The 15,861-nt window shown below is 34.8% G+C and overlaps 1 protein-coding gene across 1 annotated transcript in view; it reads left to right on the forward strand.

The window, feature by feature from the left end:
* LOC131033824 (protein CNGC15b) overlaps nucleotides 1–15,861 on the forward strand; it is an 80,042-nt gene that overhangs the window by 35,887 nt on the left and 28,294 nt on the right. Inside the window, exons 4-5 of the mRNA XM_057965111.2 lie at nucleotides 10,039–10,251; nucleotides 10,810–11,120. Of these exons, the coding sequence (XP_057821094.2) occupies nucleotides 10,039–10,251; nucleotides 10,810–11,120 (524 nt within the window). The remainder of the gene's footprint in view (nucleotides 1–10,038; nucleotides 10,252–10,809; nucleotides 11,121–15,861) is intronic.

The raw sequence follows: 15,861 nt of genomic DNA on the forward strand, positions 1-15,861 counted from the left end.
AAAAGGTTTTACTACTAGCCTAAGATGCACCTAGATGTGAAGAAGTTTGTGGAAGGCTGTGGTATATGTCAAAGAGCAAAGGGGTCAAGTTCTAATGTAGAGTTTATCAAACCCTGTCCATACCAAATAAACCATGGGAAGCCATCAGTATGGATTTTGTTTTGGGTCTACCAAGGACCACAAGGGGATATGATAGTGTGTATGTGGTTGTGGATAGGTTAAAAAAGATGGCTCACCTCATTGCATGCAAAACAACCAATGATGCCTCCCACATTGCAAACTTATTCTTTAAGGAGATTGTAAGGATCCATGGATTGCAATTATCCGTTGTGTCTGATAGAGATTCAAAGTTTATTGGACATTTTTGGAGAACATTATGGAGAACCAATTTGACTTATATTTATGCCTATCATCCTCAGACGGATGGGCAGATTAAGGTTGTCAACAGATCATTAGGCAACCTGCTAAGATGTCTGAGTAAGGAACACAATCAGTCATGGGATCTAATCCTAACGTAGGCAGAGTATGCATACAATGATTCAATCAACCAGAGCATAGGGAAGAGTCCATTTGAAGTTGTCTATGGAGTGCATCCTAAAGGTATAGATATGAGTTGAGAGATTTAAGTGGAATGGATAGGAGGACTGCCCAAGGTGAAGACTTTGCAGTAGCCATGTATGGCATCCACAAACAGGTCAAGGAGATACTTTAGAAGAATGTGGATAAGTATAAGAAGGTAGACTTGAAGAAGAGAGATTTACAATTCAAGGTGGGTGATCTAGTATTGGCATATTTGAGGAAGGAGAGATTAGCAAAGGAAAAGTACACATTTGAAGTTGTTGATGAAGAAGATAGGGCAATGTAAAGTGGTTCACAAGTATGACAATAATGCTTATGAGATTGAACTCCCACCGGGGGTTGCAATCTCACCTATATTCAATGTAGCAGACTTGGATCCCTATACGAAATCTGATTTTACAGGTCAAGAAGAAGGAGGTGAAGATACTGATATGGAATGGGTCAAGGACCTTCCACCTGCTAAGCCTATGCAACTCGAAGCCATTTTGGACTCAAGAGAAGTGAAGAGGATAAGGAGGAAATTTTATAAGGAGCACTTGGTCAAGTGGCTAGGACTACCAAATGAACATGTCACCTGGATGTCAAAGGAGGATATAGCAGAGCATGGGGTCTCAAATGCAGATCTCATTTCATCAGGAGCATGAAATATTTCCTCTCCGGGTGTATAGTGTAGGAGCACCTAGTATCAAGTCATCATGTTAATTAGATGTTTGAGTCTTAGGAGTTAGGGGTCGTGTTATTCTGGTTCAATAAGGTCTATGGAGACCATTTGTAATGTTATTTCATGTTTTTAGGTCTGTATAATAGAGTTGGAGTCATATTTTGCAAGTTTGTAAAAATCTATCAATGTTGTCATTGGGATAAGTTATACCGATAGTGTCATTGTTGTAAAAACTATCAATGTTGTCATCGGGATAGTTATTCCAATGAGGTGTCATTGTTGTAAAATAAGTGTCAAGTTTGTCATCGGGATAGTTATCTCGATAAAAGAATCATCGAGATAGTTTCTTCTATTGGGTTTGGCAAATATGGTTTAGCCGAAGTTTCTTCTATCAGGTTTGGCAAATATGGTTTAGCCGACTGTAAAAGGTTATTCCAATAGTCATTCATTTGCCTCATTCAGTATAGCTATGTTGACATGGGGTCATCAGGGTAAGTTTACGTTATCGGAGTTGCACAAAAAGGTTATCTCGTCGATGTAGCTATTCCGATGGGTGAATAAAGGCTTCAGTTTGGTTTTGCTATACCGACATCGATGTCTGGTATGGTCTTATTAGTTCAGGACTGTTATCCTGATGTATGTGTTCAAATTTGATTTTTCAAATGTGGAAGTCAAATAGTCATGCAGTCCAATGGTCATGGTGGGAAAACACAAATTTGGTATAAATTGTATAGCGACATTGGAAAATCGATTTTGAAGGATGAAATATGAAAATTTGAATTTGAATCTGATTTTGTAACACAGTTTGAAAGTTTTAAAATCACTGACATTGTATTGGAAGCTCTTTTCATTTTTCTATAATTAATATGTTTACTGTACTTACATGTCGTTTTATGAATTCAAATTAGTTGGTCAAGTTATATGTATGTTTAAGCATTGAGTTACCTTCTAGTTGTCGGTGATCTGAGTTTCGAATTCGTTGAGAAGAAGAAGAAGCTTAGTCATTAAATACACAAAGACCTGGTCAGCAGGGTAACTAGGGTTTTAACCTCGTTTGACAATTCTCCTTCTCTGTATTGTGTCAAGTATCCATTAGTTCAAATTAAGCACTAATTGTTTGTGGAAGACCTAAGAAAAAAGGCAAGAATAATGAAAACTGTGAAAAATACAAGTTTAGATGGAGATCCGAAACTCTTGGAAAGTAGAAAGTCATTTGTTGGAATTGTGGTAAATAAGGACACTTCTGTAAGGATTGCAAAGAAGAAAAGAAGAAAAAAAATAATTTTTAATATTATAATTTAAGTCTGAGAAGGAAGATGGGGATGCATTCATTGCATCTTTGACCACTCCTACAACTAATAATGCAATGTTAATTGACGTAGGTGCATATTTTGATATGACTTCCAATAGAAATTAGTTTTTTGAATATGAAGAAATTAATGGAGGTAACGTGTACTTGGGTGATGATTCTAATTTAGATCTTGCTAGTTGTGTTAAAGTTGGAATTAGTTTCCTTGTTGATCGAATAAAAAGGATTTATCATGTGTTGCATATCCCTAGACTAGCTCAAAATCTATTGTCTATGAGCAAACTAATAGATGCAAGTGTGCAAGTAGTCTTTTTTTTATTCTGGATGCACAATGGTCAGAGATGGTATTGTTATTACAAGAGGTATTAGATCTGGCACATTGTATAAGGTAGATGCATACATAGTTGAGTGTAATAATACTTCTATAAAAATTAAATCTATGAATACTTTGTTGGACAAGGTGAAGGTTTCAACTTCAGCAGATGGTCATGGATTTTGGGTACCTAAGGGTTCTTTATCTTCTAAATCAAAGTTACATGTATAGAATATTGTTATGGCACCTGAGACTTAGCCACATTGGAGAAAAGGGTCTAAGGACCTTCAAAAATAAAAACCTTGTTGAAGGTTTGAATGATTGTAATCTTAGTTTTGATTTATGTTAGCTTTGCATTTATTGAAAACAAAACTATGTTTAGTTTTTCTCGAGTTCTCATAAATTTTTGTGGTGTGTTGGACCTTCTTCATTCCGATTTGTTTGTTCTTGTAGATATTCCTTCCATTGTAAAATACACATATTATGTTTCATTTATTGATGATTATAGTAGAAGGACGTGGCTATATTTTATAGAGTAAATTTTATGTTTTGAGTCAATTTAAAGAATTTAAAGCAATGGTTGAGTTGTAGACTAAGAAGAAAATAAAATGTTTGAGAACTGATAATGGCGGTGAGTTTTACTCTAATAATTTTGATAGATTCTATAAATATTGTGGCATTCATAGACATAAGACAACTTTATATTCTCCACAATAGAATATAGTTGTAGAAAAAATGAATAGGACATTGATGGAGAAGGCTAAGAGTATGTTGAGTGGTGCTAGTCTAGAACAAAATTTTTGGGCTAAAGTTGTTGCCATTGCTTGCTACCTAATTAACAAGTCTCCTACATTAGCTCTTGTTGACAAAGTTTCTATGGAGGCATGGTCAAGTCATAATACTTCATTGAGACATCTTAGATTTTTTTGGTCATGAGGCATATGCACATGTGCCAAAGGAGAATCAAATGAAGTTGGAGAAAAAGGTTGTAAAATACATAGTAGAAGTGTTACTTTTAGAGAAACTAGGTCACCTTCTATTACATTACAGATAGAACAAAGTAAACAAGATGTGATTTAATTTCATTATATACCTAAAAGAGTTGAATTGAAACCCCTAGATAGGCAAGAATTTGAGAAGAGCTCATCTAGCTTTGAATCTTTGGAAGTGGAGGAATAGCTTCCAACTCAACTTGATTGATGGTCTAAAAGACTTAGAAAATTGCCTGAAAGGTATTCGCCTAATGATTGAAAATGTATTTTTTCTTTAAATACTAATATGGATGAACCTAGATCTATAGAAGATACATTAGGTATGAATGATGCAGAATCTTGGAAGATTTCCATGGTTGATAAAATGGTAGCTTTGAAAAAGAATGATACATGATTGTACCATTACACAAAGGATGTAAAGTTTTTAGTTGCAAATGGGTGTTTAAGAAAACAATTTATTCAAATGAAGGTATTGAGAAGTATAAAACAATGTTGGCTGTGAAAGGCTACTCCTAGGTTGAGGGTGTTCATTATGGTGAGATATTTTCTCCTGTTACAAAAATGACATCCATTAGATTTTTGCTTTCTATTGTTGCTACTTATGATTTATAGGTTGAGAAAATGGATGTAAAAACTACTTTTCTTCATGGTGATTTGGAGGAGGATATTAATATGATACAACTAGAGAACTATGTGGTAAAAGGTAAGAGTAATTTGATTTATAAATTGAAGAAATATCCATATGGCCTCAAGTAGAGTCCTAGGATGTGGTACCAAAAATTTGATACATATGTGTTGGGTTTGGGATTTGAGCATTCTAAATCAGATCATTGTGTTTATTATAAATCTGATGATGATTATTTCCTACACATTGCATTATATGTCAATGATATGTTATTCATTGGTAAAGGGAAAAGTATGATTTTAAAACTAAAGTCCCATATTTTTGCTAAATTTGAAATGAAAGATCTTGGTGCAATGAAACACATTCTTGGAATGGAAATTAGAATAGATAAAGTGAAAAGAAAGATATGGCTAGGCTAGAGTAATTATGCGAATTCAACTTTACAAATATTCAACATGCAAGATTGTAGACCATTATGTGTTCCTTTTATAGTTGGAACAAAGTTATCTATTTTCGATTGTCCTATATCCCCATATGAGATGGAAGACATGAGAAGAGTACCTTACAAGCCTGCAGTTTGAAGTTTGATGTATGCTATGGTCTGTACTAGACCAAACATTACCCAAGACGTGGGAGTTCTTTCCAAATACATGTCTAATCCTTGTAGAATTCATTGGGATGCAATTAAAAGGGCCTTCATATATTTGAAGTGTATCTCGGAATATTCTTTGTTTTATCATGTGGTAATTGGATAGGAGATGATATTTTCCTTGATATTCATGGTTATGTGGATTTAGACTAGGCAAGTGATATTCATAGTGGAATATCCACCATTGCTTATGTGTTCACTTTATTAGATGGTGTAATTATCTGGATTAGTAAGTGAAAAGTTGTGATTGTTTTCTCCAATACTGAAGTAGAGTATCTAGAAACTACTCATACTTGTAAAGAATCCATTTCACTTAAGAGACTGTTTGAAAAAAATAATAATAAATGCAATGATAGTTTATTATGACAATCAGTGTACGATCTGCCTAGCTAAGAACCCAACATTTCATGCCTAAATGAAACACATTGATGTTCAGTACCATTTTGTTAGAGATGTGGTCGACGATGGTAGCATGAACCTAGCTAAGGTAGAGACTTTGATGAATGTTGCAAATTCTTTAACTAGGGTTGTGAACACAGATAAGTTCAGATAGTATTTGGAGTCTATGGGCCTCATGGCCCCTAGCAATTAAATTATTGTGTAGACAGTCCCTTTGCTCTTGCAAGGTGTTCAATAAGTGGGAGAATGTTAAGAAAATGGTGTCTTAACCTTGCACACACACACACACACACACACACACACACACACACACACACACACACACACATATATACCTTTTCATTCAAGAATAGATTGGTCCAAAATTTTCCCCAAAGCTTTGAATTGGATAGATAAGAATGCTGGTAGATTTTTGTTGCAAGATCATGTCTGGATTTGAAGATATTTTAGTTTCTATTCTTGAAAATTGCGAACAAATTTTTTTGAGTCAATTTTGAGGGTCTTAGTGGCTCCATAATCACCTGAAAGTGTCCATAACTAGAGTAGCTAAATATAGCTTGATGAAACACGTCATGATATTTTGGACACTTCAAACAGTTCACCAATCAGACACAGTTCAAAATTTATGGCCTTGGAAAGTTGGCTCTCCTAAAATAAGAAATATTAAAATGTGTTGGACACATATAAATGAGTTGTAAAAGGGAGTTACATGTGCTGGTGTCTGTTTATTGACATATCATAGGTCATCTTATATTGGAGATAAGATGGGTGTAACTTTTGAGTGATTTTAGCCCATGGTTTTGTAATACCCTTTGATAGTTTCATGTATTGTATCTCCTATATATTAGGTGCATGAGATGGATGTTGTGTCTAAGAGTCTAATAGCTATTGAGTTTCTTCTAGATCTATGTGGGTGATATTCCTATGAGAAGCTTGCTTTGCAAACATATTATAATTTATTTATTTTTTAATAATATATTGGGTGGCTTTTGGAGTGTGGGATTTTTTCTCGAAAGCCACAAAAATTACTTTGTTGTGGTATGCATGCTATTCATGTTTATTTTTGTTAAATTTTTGTAACTATTATAAAATTTATAAAATCTAATAGAAATATGAGCATAGATAGAGAAGATAGAATAATTAAAAACAAAATAGTATGTGCTTCATATTTTCATATCAAATATATAATACTTATATAGGAGTTCAATCTCCTACCTAATAGGAACCACTCTCTAATTATATGAGTTGTTCTACCTATAATCTCTTATGCAACTATTTAATATATATTATTCTAATAGACCAAACTAACAATATGATATTCTAACAATAATATTAAGTTATTTGTCAACAACTTTATAGCTAACCTCACACCTATGTGAACACTAATTCCCAACACCCCTCCTTAGTGTGAACATGAGAAAATAAATCACAATACTTGATGACCACACTCAATAGTTCATCCTAAGGTATGATTAGGAACATACGCATCTACTCGTGACAAGCAATAGTGGAACTCGCCTCACAATGCTTACTTATGCTTTCATCGAGGGATAGGGAAAAACACATCTACCCATGGAACCAAGGATAGGGACTAACACATCTATCCAAGGTCTTACATAAAGTTTGGATAGAGACAAACACATCTATCCAAAATCAAGGTCATGAACAAGGACACACACATTTTCTCACAACAATTATAATTGGGGAAAAACACATCCAATCATAATCACGAACTCCTGTGACTGGGGACAAACAGTTCTAGTCACTTATGCGATCTTGTGAATTGGGACAAAAACATCCAATCACTTACATAAAAAGCTTGAACATCAAGCCTTCATTGTCGCGTATGTAGCCACCATTATAGATCATTGCCACTTTGATCGCAAATGATATGAGATAGTTTCTACTACCTCTTGGAAAGTGATCTCATCTTTAGTCATTTTGACATAAATAGTTTTATGACTAATGCAATTTCATGATCCCATCGCTAGTGACTGATGAGAGGTTGTTGAATGTCCTCCAACCTCCTTTGCCTCCATCCTCCAATTCGTGTGCTACTTTGAAATTTTTTCTTTTGAGGTACATTTCACAGTTGTGAGGAAAGAATATATATCCTTCCCCCCTTGATGTGAACTTTTTTTATAAAGAGTGTTACGTACCACCAATCATGCACTCCAATTACAATTGAAATAATCTTTATTTTTTATTAATTTATTTTCTAAAAACTTCTAACCTTTCTACCCCTTAAATTAAAAGAGTATTGCAAAGATGATTTCAATAATTTCAATTCTATTTACTACTCCTGACATTGTTTATTATTATTTTTATTAGGGGTAAAATAGGTTTTGAATAGACCCAAAACCCTTTACAAACAGATTCTACGGGGACGTGTAACCCACTTACAAAACATTACCAACGAATAAACAAAGGCAAGCAACAACCCAACAACATCAATAAACCATTTGGCCAAGGAAAAGGCCGAAGCCACCAAACAACTTAAATCATATGAGCCTTAACCATGGGTTTTGAGAAAGCTCCCACAACCTTAAGACAAGCTGCAAAAAGTAAAACTAAAAGCAATCTACAAATAGCAAGAAATAAACAATTCAACTAGAGACACCCTACTATAACAACAATAGGCTGAAACCACTAAACAACAATGAAGGGTTTTGAGAAGGCTCTCATTTTGAAGCAAGTCCTTGAAAAAATCACCATCTTCAAAGTCCTTTGCACAAGAAACAATGTTGAGAGATACCCTCAAAATCCACCTCGATAGAATAAGAAGAGTGTAGTCTAAAGCAAGGGCAGCAATAGCCCCCTTAAAGCATCTCCCGCCACTTGCAAACTAAGACTCCACCTCTATAGAAGAAAACTCCACCTCTATAAGAAGATCAGATAGAAAACAAATAAAGAGAATTTGAAAAGTATCACCATGCCCTACAACCAACTCAATAAGAGACATGGTGTAATAAGAACCATAAAGGACAAAATAAACCCCCTTAATACATAGCTGCACTAAAGAAAAAAAGAAAAACCCAACCAAAAACAAACTGCTAGAATGTGCCTTTGAAAATTAGTAACCACAAATGAGCCAACACAAGATGAGGAGAAGCGAGACAAATGGAAGAGAAAGCACTCACCCAATGGGACAAAACTCCAAACAAAGAAACAGCCCCCGAGAGCCAACTAAGGGCCAAAACAAGTAGAAATATCGAACACAACGGCTTTAGGCTCACAAAAAAAAAAGAAGAAAGAAAGAAGGAAGAGAGACCAAAATAAAACGCTTCCCCAACAGAAGAGAGAAAGGTAGACAACCTCCACCAAAAGCCCCCTACGCTACACCCAGAAAAGAGGAGACCACCACTAAAAACAGGAGCAAAAAAGAACTCCTCGCTGAAACCCAAGAGGGCCACCAAGGGTAAAAGAAAATAGCAGGAAGAGAATTCCTTGGCCAAAGAAAAAGAGCTACCATAGAAAAACCCAAAGGAAGCACCAAATGGGAACTCAGAGAAGATCACCAAACAGGCCAAAGACACAACACTCCGCACAAGAGAGTAGCACCCAAGACGAGGAGCAGCCCCCTCCACCAAGAAGCCCCTGCTGACCCCACCTCGGACCAAGGCCACCACTTCACCATCATCTTGAAGGTCGAAATCAATAGCATTAACAATCATAGCAGAGCAGTTCCTTCCCTAGAATCCCTAATGCCTCCACTCACAAAAGAAGAAGGCGCCAAAGTAGGAAATACAAACCCACCAGCCAAAAAAAAGTCTCCAAGAGCCAGGACAAAAGAAGCGGCAAAAGAGCAAGGAACAACAGAGAAAATAGAGACAACAACGCCTCCCTCTGCCAAGACTCCTGAACTAGGTGTTGTGCTAGAAACCCTTACTGAAGACTCCACACCAACCAACACAGCTCTGCCCAAGAACAGAGCCCTAGCTAGCAGCTCGCCTTCATCTGAATCTGCCTCCCCATCACCTGTAGTACATCCACCGCCTCCTAACCCTAGCCTCTTCAAAGTTCCCTCTCCCGCTCATCTCGCTCTTACAATGCAGACCGATAATTATTGATAATTACTATTACATGGCATTTGTTTGTCTTACAGGAGTAAGATATGTATTTCTGTGTAGTATAATTAGGTATATCTGATAAGGAGTATGATAAGAGTATGTGGTAGTCTTATATTACTATAAGTTATTTATAAATTTATAAACAGACTATCTAATATGATGAATTATAAAAATATCCATTTTCAATGTGCTTATTAAATTCTATCAATCAATGTAAAATGAATGTCCTGATAGTTGATCTGATTGCTGATAAAGTAGGCCTCAGTTTTGGTTTTGAAACATCAATTAAGTAATGCATATTTATAATTCCCAGCTTGTGTGTGTTCAGTTATCTAAATGATTTAAAAAAACTTATCACTGTAATTCTTTTCCTTCTAATACAATTTGTATAATATCAAATTTGTTCTTTTCGTGGCGCTTACTCCTGGAAAGGTTTTGCAGCTTGCAGTTTGGTTCCTAATACCTTCTCTAAGAAGATCAAATGCCGATCGTACCAAGACTGACCTGCTTTTGATTGCCCTTTTCCAATATTTTCTTAGGATGTATTTGATCTTCCCTTTGGCATCCGAAATTGCCAGAGCCAATGGAGCTGTGATTGAGAAATCATGGCTTGGAGCTGCATACAACTTATTTCTTTACATGATGGCATGTCATGTAAGTTCTCACTTATTTGTTGTTGAAATTTTGATTTCTTAGAAATAGGGTTTATATATTATTTAAAATTTAAAAATTATTTTTAAAGATCATTACATGAATGATTAATCTTATTTCTATTGGAAAGTGTTGGATTTATGCGTTACACATTACAAGAGTATTGTTATTGTTGGATATTAATTTCTTCCATTTTGAATGGGCAATCGTATGAAGAGAACTACATGTGGAGTCTTATATGAATTGTATGTAGATAAAAATAAGATTTTTAAATATTAAATTTACATTTTTTTTTGGGAGAGTTTGTTAATTGTATGTGTATGTATGATAAGTTTCTAGCAGTCTTGACTTTTTCTAAAACTTCTATTTGTTGAAGCAATTGTAATGCAATTTCTTATTTTTATTCAAATGATCTTTCATTACATAATAAAAAAAAATTATGATTCTTCTGAATCAATATAAGATTATTGTGTGGTCGAGAACATTTTTATGTTTTCTATTTTCTTTATATTACAAGAGGATTGTTATACCCACCCTTATGCTTTTTTTTTCTGTACACAGACTATAGGTGCTACTTGGTATCTGCTAGCCATTGAACGTGGAAACACTTGTTGGCAGATCGCGTGTAGAAATGACATTGCATCAAATTGCCAGCTTGACTTTTTAGATTGTGACAGTTTGACAAATGGTTTGAGCTCTGTTCGTGAACAGTGGATGAACATTACACCAGTATTTAGTAATTGTAATGCAACGAATCTCACAAACAGTTTTTCCTTTGGTATTTATGGGATCGCTTGGACAACTCAGATTACCTCTTCAAATTTTCTTGACAAGTACACCTACACCGTATGGTGGGGCTTGATGAATCTCAGGTATGTATTCAAAATTTTACAAAGGAAATTCTACTGTAGTTTCTGCCTTTACATTTTCTTCTCTATATAGAGGTTTCTCATCAATACTTTTTTAAGAAATGTATTATGAATCTAAGCTTGTGAATAATTATCACTTAAATCTTATTTTTTTATCTTTATGCAACTGCAACTTTCTTCTAGTTTTCTCCTAATGTAATTTGACAGAAATTATGTGTTTATTTCAATGCTTTTTAAATTTTCAAACTTGTAATCATAATGTCTTTTCTAACTAATTTCTGAATCTACAAAACTTTATTTTGTAAGCACACTTCTTACAAACTCATTTTATATAGTTTTCTAATTTTTTGGTCTGGACAATGATTTCCTCTAATTCAAAATCTCTCATCTTTTTTAAACATTCAAACCTTTCTTAATTGCTAATATTTTTTACATATGAATATTTATGCTTATAAAATCTTGTAAACATATGTGTTGTCTTTTGTCAATTCAATTTATAATTCTACGGACATTCCATTTGAATTCAGTTGTGAATTCATTTTTTGACTCTCTATTATAACACATTTTCAGACTGATTTCTCAATCCATACATACTGCAAAGATGTAGATCTCAACAATATTTCTCTTCTATATATTTGTCTATTACAATGAAAATATTGCATACACTACATTCCTTGAGTTATTCATTTGAACCTATGACACCTATAATATCATTTTTATTTCTTTTATTTGTAGCATATCCAAAGACTTCATACTTTGACCTAAAATTTGGACCAATAGACACTCCAATTCCTTATCAATACTTACCTATTCCTCTTCCTTCATATTTCATACTCTTCATTGTTTTGAATCAACATTCTTTTCAAAACATCGTTTTGAATCAACAAAATATCAACCCCCCCCACACGGGGAGGGGCCCATAGTGTACTGTGAAACCATTGCAGGTACATTGTGGGGCCACAGTGTCTGCGGTTACCCGCAATGACTGTGGGGCCACAGTGCCTGCGGGTTTGCAGGTACACTGCGGTTACCCGCAGTGATTGCGGGGCCGCAGGTACACTATGGTTACCCGCAGTGATTGCGGGGCCGCATGTACATTGTGGTGTACCCGCAGTACTGCAACACCCCCAAAAAATTTGTTTGATTTTTTTTAAAGAGAAAAACCAAAAAAAGCCCCCCCCCCCCCGCCTTTTTATTTTTATTTTAAATTTTCTGAAAAAAAAATTAAAAATTGGAAAAAAAAAATAAAAATTCAGACCTATACCTGCAAGTCCATACGACGGGCCAAGAGGGGAGATTTTTTCAACTCGGGGTAACGAAGGCCGATTTCGACGAATTGACAATCGATCTTGAGGTTTTTGGGCTTTCTAAGTGCAATGGCGATGATGGATTTGGCCAAAAATGCTCCAAAATTGCAAATCAGTGTCGGGACAAGTCACCACCCTCCACCTTCAAACGGCTCTAGATTTGGCCTCAGATGTCGGATTTGGACGAAATAAAAGGTGATTCTTAATTGCTCGAATGTCCTCAATCCAATGGTGACCTCAGATCTGACCCATCAAGCTTCAATAAAAACTTGCAATAGAAAGCTCCAAAATATACAATCCCAAATAGCATCAAATTTTTCTCAATTGGCAAACCAATGACACTCTAATGGCTCTGATACCGTGTGCGATTTTGCCAAGATCTAGAGGAAATGGAAAGCACAAATTTAAGAGAGAACAAAATATGATGATAGGAATAAACTGTATTATATCAAGATGCAAAATATTATCAACTGGATCATTACAAGATGTTCAATGAATGTCCGTACAAACAATGTAGATGAGCTTGCTTATATAGGCAAGGCTTATGGATATGTGAGCAAACAAACATGACATGTGGCTCAATAAGAAACAAGGGTAGGTAGGAAATAGGCGTGGGTAGGTAGGAGAAACAATATAATATTCCACATGAGGTGGAATGTAACAACAAAATAAGATCAACCCCATAAAAGGTGGAAATTCTCCTACACACACTATCCCAATGTGGCACAAACACCCAAGTGTCTCATACCCAAACTACTATGAAATGCATTTCCTAAGTAAACTTAAGTAAGGTGTAATAATATCCATGATGAATAATTATTTACACCAACATAAACAAATATTATTTGATTTAGTAATATAGTTGAAATGAATTTTTCAACTTTTGTATAAATAGTAATATTATTATTATTTTCTGGTGGATCACATAAGAAGATTGTTGTTTCTATTGGGAATCATGTTAGAGCCCTTTCTTTTCAGGATGCAGGCCGAATACCCAACTTGCCAATTTTCTTTTCGACTCCTTTTGGGGTGATAGCCAATATGGGTGGAGCCTACCGTTCCGATGCTTAGAATCTATTTCAGAGATCTGTCTAGGAGGTGATATCCATGATAGGGAGGATTTTCTAAAGGAGCGCACACTCATTTGTAGATTCACCATATCATGGCCAAAGCTATGTGATCTACATGTGTGGATCTTTGAATGTTGGAATGAAGACTTAGAGGAAGAAGTGAGTATTTACCCTTGTTAGGGGTTCTTTATCTTTGAATTATATTCTTTTCAAGACAAAATGAAGATGTTGGAAAATGGCCCATCATTTCTCAACAATTATTTCTTATGTTTGAAGCCTTGGTTCCCATCCTTCAATTTTTATTAGAGTCTTTATCTACTTCATATTAGGTACATCTTTCATTCCTTCTCCTACAATTTTGAGAACTTGAGTGTCAATGAGCCATTAGCAATGGTCTATGGAAGTATTATTGCTCCTTTGAGGAAACTATTAATTATTCTAGTTCACTTTGTGTACATCTATGCATGAAAATGGACCTCTTCAAAGGTCTTCCTATTGAGATAGACCTAAAAGTGGGTAGCAGAACTTGGAGGCAATAGATAGGCTATGTAAAAATCCCTTTTAGATGCAAACAATGTCTCTCAATAATACACATGACAAAACATTATGAATATGCCGCTCGTGGGAGTGGTGTTCAAGCCTCAAAGGTTAGTCCAACCTAGTGGATTGGGGTTGAGTCCCACCATTATATCATTGTATCATAACCTCAAAGTGTTCCACACAATCTTTCTGAGGCAGCAACACAAACAAATCTCCCCCTTCTCCACTTTTGCAAGATACATCCTATCAGGCCTCACATGGGGTTGACATAAAAGGTGTCAATATTGAGGTCTCTCCAACAAATCTAGTGAAAGATAATTCTCCAGTTTCTCACATTTCTAATGTTTCTTTAACAACCATAAAGTAAACTAATGATAATTTCTATGGTCTCTATGGGGTTTGAGGCTCCTTGAGAAGGTGGTGACACCTTAAAAGGTAAGGTGGAGAAGAATTTGGATACTCCCCCTCACACACATTAATATTGGACTAAAGTGAAGAGGAATAATCCTCACATAAAAAACCTTCAAATGATGCTTAGATCTTCATAGAAGAAGGAAAATTATTGAATTACAATTTGTCTCTTAATCCATATTTAAATGGTTTCATAAGGTTTGTTGGGAGAATAATCATTTTCGTAGATGGTAAGCATTTTAGCTTTTGCATTTTGCACCCCTATTCTTAGGGCATGCACTTTAACCATTTTCACATTATCAATTTTATGGGGTATGACTCCCTTATGCCAAGCTTATGAATCAAAAATAAATAAATTAAAGAGACTAATTTAAAGAAGGCCATGTTTCTATGAAATTCTTGCCAAATTTTAGGATGAATTTTTTCTTTGATTTATGGACAAACTAAAGTAGCACTAGTTTGATCAGACCAGGTTTAGACATACCTAAAATATAATGGGATCCTATGTTCACATATATGCTACCAAGGCTTGCCATTTTGATGCTACTACGTCCCCCAAAACATAGAACAAAAGATGACTCAATTCACTTAATGTCTTTTGCATCTAATAGATGAAACATTCACTAACTAAATTTCATTAACCTAATGAAACTATTTGCAAGGAGTAGAAAATAATTGTTATTGCTAGAAGAGTTGTGACAGTGTAGGAGGCTTTGATAACCTCTTTAATTTCTATAAAAAGTAGTGGTTCAAGTCATCCTTGGTGATGAAGATAACACCAATGCATAGAGTACTATGACAATGGAAGTAAAGGAAAAAACCCTTATTCATGCTGTAGTCACATAAATCTGTCCATTTTAATTAAATGAATATTTCGTATTTATTTGATTAAAAATCCACTAACCATCAATTAATTAAATTAATATTTAATTAATTCATCCCCAAACATTCTTCTATTAATTAAATAAATTATTCAATTTATTTTAATTAATTCATTAAATCCAATTCAAATCAATTAAATAAATAAAATCAATTTATTTAATTAAATCCCCCTTTTCCTCTTTTAAATAAATTAACATTTATTTAAATCATTTTAAAAACCCCCACTTGCATTTTCCTACAAATGCAACTTGCACACATTATTGAAATAAATGAATTTTTATTTCAATAAAATCCTATTTTCCCTCACCCACCAAATCCACTTGCAAAATCTAATCCCCTTCTAGATTCTTCTAAACCCTTCCTAATTAGCCTAAACCATCCCCTAAATATTGTCACATTCCTAAGCAAAATGGAGTCACTTCTCAAATGGCCCAAAGTCTTGGATAACCATTGAAGGTTTTCAACCTTCAACCACCAAAAACCCCAAAGTCTTTGAAAACCATTAAAGGCTTCCAACCTTCAACCACTTAATTC

The sequence above is a fragment of the Cryptomeria japonica genome, chromosome 5 (genome assembly GCF_030272615.1).
Source record: "Cryptomeria japonica chromosome 5, Sugi_1.0, whole genome shotgun sequence".
NCBI classification, from domain to species: Eukaryota; Viridiplantae; Streptophyta; class Pinopsida; order Cupressales; family Cupressaceae; genus Cryptomeria; species Cryptomeria japonica.